Source organism: Rhopilema esculentum, chromosome 9 (assembly GCF_057945365.1).
Source record: "Rhopilema esculentum isolate cy_ngs chromosome 9, ASM5794536v1, whole genome shotgun sequence".
Lineage (NCBI taxonomy): Eukaryota > Metazoa > Cnidaria > Scyphozoa > Rhizostomeae > Rhizostomatidae > Rhopilema > Rhopilema esculentum.
The window spans coordinates 9,151,084-9,164,087 of record NC_142823.1 but is presented as its reverse complement, the minus strand read 5'-3'; the positions used below and the strand labels follow the sequence as shown (position 1 = coordinate 9,164,087).

The 13,004-nt window shown below is 36.6% G+C and overlaps 1 protein-coding gene across 1 annotated transcript; it reads left to right on the top strand.

Annotated features, from left to right (window-relative positions):
- Window positions 1-3,210: 3,210 nt before the first annotated feature.
- Window positions 3,211-12,084, top strand: LOC135689113 (tyrosine-protein kinase Src42A). Its single transcript, XM_065206237.2, has 4 exons — window positions 3,211-3,734; window positions 6,564-6,864; window positions 9,360-10,049; window positions 11,302-12,084. The coding sequence occupies exons 1-4, from the start codon at window positions 3,388-3,390 to the stop codon at window positions 11,482-11,484; spliced, it is 1,521 nt and encodes a 506-aa protein (XP_065062309.1). The 5' UTR covers window positions 3,211-3,387; the 3' UTR covers window positions 11,485-12,084.
- Window positions 12,085-13,004: the final 920 nt, after the last annotated feature.

The following is a 13,004-nucleotide window of genomic DNA, read 5'->3' as shown; positions in this document are numbered from 1 at the left end:
AGCAAGTTATAATTCCAAATGTTAAGCTTTGAACGGCTGACCTAGGCTCAAACATACCCTTCATCAACCCTTCATCAACCCTGTTTGAAGGCTTCTCACTATTTAGGTCTTGAACAGATGCCAAGACACTTTTTGCTGTATCTCCGAACTAAAAGCAAAACTGTTCTTAGGCGACATACTTAAAAATCAAGATTATTTCTATATTAGATAGAGATTCAAAAATAGAAATATGCAATCTGAATATATCTACCACGCTTGTGCTACCAATTCTAAGATGGTGGGGGGGGGGGGGAGGCAGCAGAGAAAAATGACCTTGAAAACTACTTTAGATCTAAAACTGCTAGATGAAAGGACGACCAGAAAACATTGCTATTAACTAAAATGGCCTAAAGTATAAAGTAACACGTTCATAAAATTACCATGGTTGGTAACATTTTCTTTCCGATATGAAGCTCAAAATAACCAGGTCATGTAAAACTAACATCCAAAAATTGGAGAATCAAGCAGCATTTACTAGACCATCCAGACACTGCCTAAACTATAATGGCAACATGTTTCAGATCACTGGCTGAACAACCGAAAAATCAATAATCTACAACGCCTGCTAAAGTATTTGGAACACCCAGCAATTTGCTTTGCATTTCATATCTTTCATTCCTTTTTCTACTACTTCCGCTCCATTCACCCTAGAACAATGTTGATAATCTAGAGAAATGTCATAAAAGAAGCGCAAAAGAGAGTGCTTCCTTATACCCTAACAATTACAATCAAGAAAATGACTAAAAATCGTTTGTGTCCTTGCTGGATGCTTTGAATTTAAAAAATGATGCTTCAGTTTGTATGTTATTGGTTTAGGTTATTGAAAAATCTTTTTTCCTTGGAACAAGAAGGTTTTACGCCAAATTTCTGATGCTCCTGGCAATGCTGATGCTCCTTGCTTCACCAGTGGTTCAATTACCGCTCCATGACCAATTCAATCAAAGCTTTCTATATTCAATGCAGGTTTTATACAAAATTGTTACATACTCAGATAAAAACGAAGAACAGACCGTTCCCTGCATTGTTTGAAAGAATTTGAAAAGTCTTTCTAGGGTCTAAGACGAAACAGGCTTGTGTTACATGGAAGCTCTGCCCCTGGCTCCGATCAACATTTGGTCAGGTATCAGGTTCGTCTACGCTTTTGAGATGGCACCACTTTTGATCACCTTTTCGAAGCAATCCCAAAGAGCAATGTTTTCGTAAAAGACATTACAGGGTTTTCATTTCACCAAAATGATGTAGATGAGGACACATTATTGACTACTTCTTCGTAGAAAAATTATATTTAGCCGCATTATTGAGTTTTCAAGGTGCGAGTCAGTTTTCCTTTGTTATATATAATTTCTTTACGTTTTCATGACTTGGAAATTAGTTCAGATATCCAAATCATACCCATATAGCTAAATTTAAGGAATAAAAAGGGCTTCTACTACCTAGACATAGAAGCTACCAATGAAATAGGACGGTCCATATTTAATGAAACATGTGAAAAGGATGATTGATTTCTGTTCTTCCGCATCAGTGGCGAATGTAGTGGTTCTTGGAAGCTTTAATATGGAGACTGAGGACCAAGTTCTACACTCAATAATGGATGACCATAACTTCATTTTAATTAGCAACAAACATGGTTTTCTTTAGGGCCAAACATTTGAAATAGGTTTTGGTGACGTTCACCATCTAATTAATGCTGTTCTCAATACTACATCCATCAAATTAACCTCTAAAATGAACATTTGATGATCCTTTAAAAAGTTTAAAGAATAGTTTTTTGCCAAGAATAAGTAAGCTCTCTCCTAAAGAACACGACGATATTAACAATATTTTTGTTAGTCCCTTAACGAATGCACCCCTGATAGCAGGTGTTGCTCAAGGTAAAAATAAGCCACACATGAATAAAAACATTCTAAGGGCCATTATGGCGCAGATAATACTCAAGGAAAATTGGTAACTAAGGACTGGAACGATTTCAACAGGTACAAAAAGCAAATGAATCGGGTCGTTCAAATCAATAAATGGACGAAAAGAGATCTATTCAAGGAGCTTGATCTAGCTAAATTAGATAATGACAAAGTATTCAGGAAAGCGTTTAAACCAGTGACCGCGCACCACTCTAAAAAAGGAGGGGTTGAAATGGGTGTGACCGAAAATGTTTTGAGGCCACGCCCTCTTGAACGCCGGAAAACGCCCCTTTTAGAAAATGCTTGCTTATTTCTATTGAATTTTTATAAACAGTCTGGTTCAGAAAAGATATCAATAACTATAAAAATAGATAGAATTAGCTCGAGGGTAATAAAAAACCAAGCTAACCAAGTTAAAAAATACATCATATCATTAAACAAGATGAAATAACTAGAAAAAGAACAGGAATGGTTCTCAGTCAAGAAGAACTGCTACTACATAGGAGTAAACTATCTAAAATTGCGTTAGAGTAAACCTTCAAAAAAATTTGTAGCCTATTGTTGCAAAAAAGTGGGTGGGCTATAGCCCCTGCTAGCCAAATGGCTGCGCGGTTCCTGGTTTAAACCACTACTGTCGTGTAATGGCCCGAACGATGTGTCAAGAAAAACACTTGCAGAGAATGATACAGTACTTACCAGTCACAAGGATATAAGTAAATGCTTCAATAGCTATTTTTCTAATGCTACCAGGATGAAATATCACTGACACTCTCGATGTCGGAAAGCCAACTCAACCAAAAAAATCATTTTAAAATTTCAGTGGCTCATGACATTGTAAACGATCAAAAAAAGCATCGAACGGAAATGAAAAATTTAGCTTTCTTCCTTATAGTAATGTTGGTGTTTGGGATAAAATCACTCACCGAGACAGATCTAAGACGGTTAATGAGGATATACCTGTCGCTGTCTTAGAATTTCACTCTGTTTTGATAATGTAACAGCCATTGTTAATAAAATGTTAGAATCTAGACATTTCCCCAATAAACGGGAAACAAACCCAGAGAAAATGTCGGCATCGCCTCCTTCTTCGCGATCGCGATCTATCTCTGAAATGGGACAGAATTTTGTGGGAAAAGAATCGCGATCGGGTGTTTTCAGGATTAGTATCGGGGTGTATGATAAATCGCATTCACTGATCACTTGATCAACTAACTGTTCTATTCACCTCAATTCGTTATGGAAACGAGTTTCTCTCCCAGAATCCAATTCTTCACAGACCCGGAAATCTATCGATCCTTCCATCAATGGGTTTGGCTTGTGTTGTAATTGCATGGAAGAAAAAGGATAGAAAGACTTTCAAAGTAAGTGGTAAGTTTGCCAACGCATTTCGTATTAGAGGAGAAGACGTCAATAATGGTTTTTACACAATAGCTTTGCCAAATAGTCGAGCATGGGGAACTGGCCATGTAAAAAGTGTCGGAAAGGCGATAGGCCTAACAAATATACTCCAACTCAAACAACAGCCAATGTAGATAAAACAGAAGAACCAACTCCAACGCAAACACCGAGTCCGCTGCAACCAACACCTCCTTTCCCAGATCCTAGGGCTGAAGTTGTTGTCGCTATTTACCGCTATGATGGCAGAACTGACGATGATTTGTCATTTGAAAAAGGAGACCAGCTTGAGGTTAGAGACAGCACCGGAGATTGGTGGTACGCCCGTCACAGGAAGACCGCAAAGAAGGGATATATACCGTGCAACTATGTTGCCCCTTTGCAGTCACTTAAAGCAGAACCGTAAGTATAAATCTATTCTTTCCATTCAGTCAAATTTTTCAACTAAAAGTAAAACCTACCTGTTCAGACTGCATTCTCTGTGTTTTTGCACGGAGAACATATAAATTCTGGTATACGCATAGATTACACAGATTTGAATAGATTTCGCGGAGAATATATTCTTGCATAGATTGCTGTCTGGCTACCTGTCTTGTCTGCTTTGTGTGGGCATGAAATCTCAAAATCATTAATGAATTACTTCTTTTATTACAATGGCAAGTAATTTGGGTTTTGTTTGATACCATTATAATCTCTTCTGTATGATCTTTTCTAAATGGAGATCTGACATGAGAAAACGAAAGCTCTAAGTTACCTTACTGGTAAAAAAGTAAATGAAAACTTTCTAGAATCTGTCTAGGTGACCAATTTTTAGGAACAATACTTTTAATCAAAATTTGTTCCACGGAGTTTGACTTTTAGCCAATTTTTATCAACTTGTTGTTAATTTTAGCCAATCTTTCTGACTGACTACAATTTTTTCACACTGACTTACTCATCAGTAATTTTTACACTAACTTTCTCACCACTAATCCTAATCTATTAGTTTTGCCATGAATAAAAGCTAATAAACAGAGCATAAAATATTCAAATTTATTCAGATAATAGCGATAAGAAACACACTAAACACCTAATAAGAGTTTCCAATTCTCTGTAGCACCTTTTTCGCACAAATTGAACAAAGTCTTCTGTGATACCAGTAATATTATATTTATATCTGATCCTTCAGCAACATGGTGATAGAGATCTGGTGAACTTTAAGGATACTTTATTATTGTATATATTGTAGATTATTTAATGTTGGTTTTTACAATAGTGAATATACACTAATTAAGACTAACATGAAGCGATTTCAAGGATTGTGTAAGACAGTTCATTTACTGGAAAATGAGCATGCGCACTTGTTTTCAAGGAACCAAGTTTTGATCAAATTCTTAAATTGTCTAGTATTTTATGCTGTCTTTATTGATTCTGGGAGTGATTTCCAGATATTATGGTTTGTTGTCCCATTTACTGTGAGGTTTAGTGGCCTAAATATGTATACATATCTAAATATGAGTTAAATTGTTTGGAATAATTTCATTCATACAAAAGTAACTGCAGTACGTAATTATTTGAGTCTTTCATTATCTCAACTTTTCATGTCCATGAAGATAAGTGACATCTGCTTCTTTGAATACCATTCCTTACTTCTACTTCCTCAAAGTTAGGATAATAATAATCATATTTCAACCTTGAAGCTTAATCAGTAAAAATTGATTGATTGAAATTTTAGTAGGTAAAAAGGGACTTATTAAAACCGATTTATTTTAGTCATTTAGAGACTTATTTCTATCATTTAAACTGATGTATTGAAAATTAATGGGTAAAATGTGAATAAAATTTGTCAAGGGTTATATAAATTACAAACAAACCTATTGTGGGTGTTTATTATGGACCTAAGAGTAAGTGTTTAGGTATTACCTTTTGAAGCGTATGTAGAGAAAGAGAGGGGATGTTATCAAAAGGGGTGGGGGTGGAAAAATCAAAATTTTTGCATGCATACTATGTCAATCACCTCTCTTCCTGTTCATGATACAGAACCAGGTGGAAAAACCACATGACAAATCAGGTCAATATGATAACACACTGAAGCCTCATTATGACTTTTTGCAAGCAATCACAGAACAGATTTAATTTACTTCACTCTGTTGATATTTATTTAGTTTACATCTTTTTCGCTTATTTATTTGGTTCCTTTTTGACATGTCAAGCACTAGTCAATTTTATTTTGTATACCAGGGGTGGTCAACCTACCACCTATAGGGCCAGAATCTGGTCTGGGAAGAGAATTTTGTGGCCTGCAAAATGAAAAAGATCTTATTATAGTTTTTTGGTGGCAAGGATGATATTGCGTGAAGTGGCAAATATTGAATGTATATAATAAATTGATTCAATATTAAATCATCTGATACCTTCATCAAACCTGGGAATGATAAAAGGATTTGTTCACTGTCTGTTGTCAGGAATTTATCCTGTTTAAAGACAGGACAGAATCTTTGAAAGCAGAATCTTTGAAAGGACTGGGCAAAAGTTAACAAATGCAGCAAGAACAAATCTTGCTGGACACACTCATGGCAATTGAGCAGGCATCACTGTTGGCCCTATTTTGTCATGTCTCAGTTACCAGTGAATAGTCAGATAAAAAGGCCAGTGCTAAACATCGATTGGTGGACAATTCTTTTCAGCTTTTCCCTTTGCATTTACAATTGCAACAGTCTTATCTATTGTTGCAAACTATCTATCTAGAAGAAAGGTTTGTAATTGTAGTGTAATTCAATTTAGAGGAAAAGTTTTTCATTATTATCATATTATTATTTTATTAAAACCATATCATATTTGGTTTTCTTATTACCTTTGGCCTGCTTAAATAGAAATGCTTGAAGGTTATGACCCAGTCTCCAAAACGGTTGCCCACCTCTGTTGTATATATTTTTCAGACAAAGTGTAGGTTTGAGAATATAACCTCCCTTGCATTCTGTTGCGCCGTTGTGTAAAAAAGTGACAGTTTAATAAAATCATTATTGTACTTTTCTTATCCTGATAAAACTCAATCACTGCTTATATTTGAATTTTTTATTCTAGAATTTTTTTGTGTTTGTTTGTTTCTTTAGCAATCCTGGAGTTCTCCCCATTTGACTCTAACGAAAAGGCTGAAAATCACTACATTTGTCAAATATAGTTTGCCAAATTTTAATGAGTAGATATATATGTTGTTTTATGTTAATTAAGTTTTGATTTCTTTTCTTTCAGGTGGTACTTTGGGGATATTAAGCGACCTGAGGCAGAACGACTATTACTGCGACCAGGCAACACACATGGGTCATTCCTCATTAGAAAACATGATAGTAAGGGCTCCAACATTGGTGTTGATTGGTATGCTTTATCAATAAGAGATGGTGATCTTATTAAGCACTACAAAATAAAAACAACAGATAGTGGCAACTACTTTATTGCAAGGAGAGAAGAGTTTGTCAACCTTCATGCATTAATTGCCCATTATACTGATAGTTCTGATGGGTTAGTAACAAACCTACGAACAGCATGTCTTAAGGTATGTATATAGTTCAAATAAGGCATGAGTTTTTGTCTTATGATTTTGTCTTAAGAGATTGAGAAGTATATTGTAATTGATGACATGTCTTTATGGTCTCTTAGCAGAATTGTTTGCATTGTTGATTGATAACTTTTTGCTCAGCAGAGTAGATGGCAAAGGTGAAATTTTCTTGTTTTGTTCCATTGAAATCTTCTTTTTGTTGCATTGAAAGTTAGAAGCAGCCATTTTGAACTTGATAGACTGAGCAATACAAGACAGAATCTCCCTACCAAATTTTTTTGTATCATCGTAGGCAGTCACTAGTAGGGTATCCTAAGCCTTTTCAGGCCTTTTTGTAAAAAATAGCCCATATAAGTGACCCAAGGCTTGTGTGATTTGTCTTGCGCGAGCCATCACTTCAGGCAAAGATAACAAAGGTTAATAATGAAAATCAACAATGTTACAAGCATTCATTATGTTCATAAAAACCATATAATCTTGTTATAAGGTTCAATAACCAAATTGAAATGTGTTTTGTTTATAAATTTTGTGCTTAATGTGTTGGTCATATACTATAGACATTGCTCCAGGATGATCGCAAAATGTAGCACCAAACCCCTTTTTTGAAGACACTAACTGCCTAGACGATGCTCTCAGGGCCAATAAAGTTTAAGTACCATACACGACCTTTTTCTTCATTTCTTCAGTATCCCCAGAGTACTATTAAACATTTGTGGTGGATTTGACATTCAATTGTGTATTTCCGTTGAGATATGGTCAATTCAGCTTTCTTATTTTTCCTGTGTTTTGATATTCCAGATTTGCATTGTCTATGTCTGGAAATTTGTTAATTGATGAAACATTTATTTCTCACAATTTGCTGTTTTGCGTGAGCGATCAAATGTTTGTGTGGTTGGGCTTGCACAAGTGCCATTGCATCAAACGAAAAGGCCTGCCTTTTACATAACAGACAGTCTTCAATGATCAGGATTTTTCCATAAGGGCACCAACACTTGCTTGTGATGCCTGTAGACAAAGAAAGTTTGACGATTTCCATTAGTGGTAGAATGTCTACTTTGATAGCATCTGTAATGGTGGCAGACAAATTAAGCAAAAACCAGGCTTACAGATCCAACTTAGACTAAGAACGTGCTCACATGGATAAAAGGCTATGTTTTTTGTAAGCTGAGTCAATCATCTTGCAATTTTTTGGAATTGTTTTCCTTACAATTACTAGCACTTTTAACATATCAATAACAAACATCTAGCAGTGAAAATATTTTGATGCCTTCAAGGACCTATTCAATAAACAAAAGTAAGGAAGATAGTGACATAAGAACAGGATTTGTAAAATTATACCAAATGAAATTGTGAGGAACTGGAATTCTAAAGCTGTACTTTCAGTACCCCTATATAGAACTGTTGACTAATTTAATGCAAATAAAACGCTTTGCAGCTCTGCCACACATGTCTAAAGCAGACTTATTTTGATACATTACTTTTGATACAGACTTACATCGCAATCTTTAATTTGCCATATTATTTTCTTCACTATCAGATAGTATAAAGTGTTCTTAATTTTTATCAAGATTCTTTAAGTGCTTATTGTTAAAGGGCTTATATATACCAACTTTATCTCACACAGCAAAAAAATTTTGAGAGGAAGATAAGATGACAATGAGCCAACACGCAGCTATGGTCTCTCATTTTCTTCGATTAAGACAATGTATTTTTTATAGATTTTTGTCCAGGGACTAGGGCTAGTTTTTGTCGACCCCCTGCAATTTTTGTCTGTTCTTTAAAAACATTTATTTTTAGGTTTTACTTTTGGACACATTTTATGGATATTTATGTATTCCAAAATGAGTGCAAGGCTTGTCATTGTGACGTGTTTTGCAATCTTAAATATCATAGTAACTGCTCTTTGTTTGATTCTACAGGTGAAAAACCCTGCATGATTGCCTATTTTTTAACCTTAGAGCATCAATCTATTGTTTACTGCTAATGTCTCAGGTTTTCCTAAAGTAAAATTATATAAAAATCTTGCTTCAGTAATGCAACTCTTGCTTCAGTAATGCAACTCTTGCTTCAGTAATGCATCCAAAATTGTCCGCAAACGTTCCTTAGATATTTCCCTTACCAAAAGTTGCTTTCCCTAAGTTAATACTCTTTGTAAAGCGCAAATGTAGTTTATCAAGTTGCTGTGATTGTTAACAATTACTTATCTAGGGAGATGAACATTTTGCCATCCGATTAGGCTCCAAACCTCAGGTTTTCCCATCTACCAAGTTTTAATAAATTGGTTTTTATTTATTGAGGTGGTGTGCAATTTTTGCGGATGTTGGTGATTTGTGATGATCGCCGACGACTTAAAGATAATAAAAAGTAGCCTTTAAAAAGCTGTTGCTATCGACGTATGTCCTTTACCTAGCCTTTTCAAAATGTGTCCCAACATTTATTAATTTTGAAAAATTATGAATCCGCTTTTGCGTGCAACATTTCCTTAATTATAGGGAGAAGATCTTCCTGTCACTACTGACCTTTCCCATGAAACAGAGAAACAATGGGAGATTGATCGCACGACTCTCAAGTTTACAAAGATGGATCGTTTAGGAGCTGGTCAGTTTGGAGAGGTTTACAAAGGTCTATGGAACAATAAAATCCCTGTTGCAATAAAGTCCCTGAAGCCTGGATCGATGAAGAAGGAAAGCTTTTTGGAGGAAGCGGCCCTGATGAAGAGGCTGAAGCATCCTAACCTTATTACCCTTTATGCTGTTGTATCTGTCTCTGAACCGATCCTGATTGTAACAGAGCTGATGAAAAATGGGAGTTTGCTGGACTACCTTCGCAATGAAGGAAGAAGCCTTGAATTAAAAACACTTGTATACATGAATGCACAGATAGCACAAGGCATGGCTTTCTTAGAGTCGAGAAATTTTATTCACCGCGATTTGGCAGCAAGGAATGTTCTGGTTGGAGACAATGATACTGTTAAAATAGCTGATTTTGGACTTTCTAGATGCATAGATGATGGCGTTTATGTTGCTCATGTTGGAGCAAAGTTTCCCATCAAATGGACAGCTCCAGAAGCATGCATGTACAACCAGTTCTCCACAAAGTCTGATGTTTGGTCTTTTGGTATTGTCATGTATGAAGTTATCACACTTGGAAGAATGCCATATGCAGGAATGAACAATGCAGAGGTTTGCTTTGCTCTTTCATCATCATTTCTCATTTTTTTCCTTACTCCTTTATTAAGTTTTGTCACTGGTTGTCACAATTACTTCCTATTCTATCTATTCCCCGGTTTTTCCTTTCTTTTTCAACTGCCCCTTCCTTCTAATTTGTTGGGCTGACCCCGCTTATTTTTCAATGTACTTCCGGTAAACATCCTCAAAACCCCTTGCTTCCCTGCTCTTTCTTCTCAATCTTCAGCCTCTGTATTTTGTTTCCCGCACATTCTTCCACATATTTCAATTATTTTGCTTTCACATTCAGAGCTTTGCCCTTGGCGTTGACAGTTGCTCGTTTGCACCTTTTTATTGCTCTCGCAAACTCACTCCAATTAAGTTAAACATTTTCTCTCATTATTTTCCAACATTTTGTCATCTGTTCTGCAACTTTTTATGCCCTCCTGCATTGTACTCAGCTTTCCTCCTCCCATTTCTCTAATCGTTCAGTTAATGGTGCTGGAGTTCATTTACTTTGTCGAGATTCTTTACCTGTTTAAAATGTTTTTTATATTTTCTTGTCAATTCTTTTCAAATGATCAAGTTGCGTTGTTGCTCTCTTACTAAGCAGCGCTTTGACTCCCGTTGACCTAGAATTGTAAGCAGCATGGAAAAGCATTAAAATGAAAAAGTTCCAGCAGTTACGAACCTGGGATTGCTGAAACTTTCATTAGACTCCCTTTAAGCTAGTCACATCAATTACTTGCGCATTTTGGCACAGCAAAGACATTTTTTGTCAACTTGGAAACTAATGACAAATATTGAATGGTGAACTCCGTACTGTTTTTTCTATCATAGAAGAATACAAGCAAACAAGGGTATTTTTAGGTTTTGTAAGCTACTTCTGGGGAATCAATCGATGCCAGCATTGCAACGTTTCAAATGACCGTGAAAGCCAAGATGTCATATTCTAAGAATTTTTCTCAATTAACTACTGATGTCAGTCTCCTTTGGGTCTGGAAAAAGACATGAACTGGTATAAAGCAAATTTTGGGTGTGGCAGCTCGTCAGTGAGACTGATTTTTTGTTGTATTAGTTGTCGAGTGTCTCTTTACGACTCAGATTAAAGGGAAAGCGATTTATGGGACGGCACCAAACACCATCCCTGTTACCCTCTCCTATCTTTACGACATGCGAAGGTAGAATTGAATTATCTTTTGTTGCGAGATAATGCTTGAAATAAGCTGCTGATTTGGTCATGCTAATTTGGTAATCCTATTTGTAGGCCCTAGCCGCCGTTGAAAAAGGCTACAGGATGGAAAAACCAAGTGCATGCAGTGTGCAATACTATGAAATTATGACACAGTGCTGGAAGAAGAATCCAGAGGAGCGGCCTACTTTTGAAACTCTGACGTGGATGTTAGAAGATTACTTCGAGGACCAGCGGAAGTATTTAGATTCGAAATAGAAGAAGACTCTGAGAAAGCATATCATGTAGAACTCATACTTAGTTGCAAAAGTATTTTCGTTTTAAGGTAGTCAGTCCTTTGATTTGGGCTGGGTAAGAAAAAGTAGTTATCATTAAGTGTTTTTATATGAAACCCCCGATCCAGTTAAAATTTTTCTTCTTTCAGTGACACAAAGAAGGATCTAGTACAAAATTTTCTCTACCATTATGGCCAACTATTGTACGTTTTACCTACTCCAGTACCAAAACCCTTTATTTTCTTTGTGCGATCTTTGCTGAAGAACTCATTTCCGACAACTATGACACAGGGTACTGTATCATTTGGTTCTTTAGCTACCAACTTTTGATTTCCTTTTTATGTATTTTTTACTTCAAGAAGTCCTGTAATACAGTTCTTTAAAGGTGACAGAAGCAATTTATGAGCTTTTGTGAATTTTTAGAGATTTAGATTTAATTTTCATTGCTTGGTTTCTATTTCTGTGCGAAGTCGGTGTTAAATAACTCTTATATCATCTCGAAATGTAAATTTTTCAGACAATTTTTTATTTGTATCCTGATACCGTATTTGTTGGCATGACCATGAGAGTTTTTCTTGGATGATATCCCAACTTTTTCTGTCACTAAGCTTACCGAAAGGCAGTGTCACCTGAGTGAAACTTTAAACGAGAACATATCTAAACGAGCCACTTGTCATAACCAGCCACTTGCCATAACGAGCCACTTGTCATAACGAGCCACTTGTCATAACGTCTAAACGAGCCACTGTCTAAACGAGCCACTTGTCATAACGAACCACTGTCTAAACCAGCCACTGTCTAAACGAGTCACTGTCTAACCGAGCCACTTGTCATAACGAGTCACTGTCTAAACGAGTCTCTGTCTAAACAAGCCACTTGTCATAACGAGTCACTGTCTAAAGAAGTCACTGTCTAAAGGAGCCACTGTCTAAAGGAGTCACTGTCTAACCGAGCCACTTGTCATAACGAGTCACTGTCTAAACGAGCAACTGTCTAAACGAGTCACTGTCTAAAGGAGTCACTGTCTAAACGAGCCACTTGTCATAACGAGTCACTGTCTAAAAGAGCCACTGTCTAAACGAGCCACTGTCTAAAGGAGTCACTGTCTAAAAGAGCCACTGTCTAAACGAGCCACTGTCTAAAGGAGTCACTGTCTAAAAGAGCCACTGTCTAAACGAGCCACTGTCTAAAGGAGTCACTGTCTAACCGAGCCACTTGTCATAACGACTCACTGTATAAACGAGCAACTGTCTAAACGAGTCACTGTCTAAAGCAGGGGTCGGCAACCCGCGGCCCGCGGGCCACATGCGGCCCGCAAGGTACTATTGTGTGGCCCGGAAGGCCCCTGTTAACCTGTAAATAATGTGGCCCAATGCACCAGTGTCAGCTCGATATTGATTCAGTGATCTTAGATTCTTGCCTAGATTAGCATTCCTCGTTAACATTACTAGTCACTCGAACAAGCTGAAGAAGAAGCTTCAAGGCCATTGTCATTTTGTGAAT

Excerpts from the sequence above, each read along its gene's own strand:
- LOC135689113 (XM_065206237.2), top strand. The coding sequence starts at position 3,388 with ATGGGGAACTGGCCATGTAAAAAGTGTCGGAAAGGCGATAGGCCTAAC. Across the intron at positions 6,865-9,359 it reads TACGAACAGCATGTCTTAAG|GGAGAAGATCTTCCTGTCAC; the intron begins GTATGTATATAG and ends CCTTAATTATAG. Across the intron at positions 10,050-11,301 it reads CAGGAATGAACAATGCAGAG|GCCCTAGCCGCCGTTGAAAA; the intron begins GTTTGCTTTGCT and ends TCCTATTTGTAG.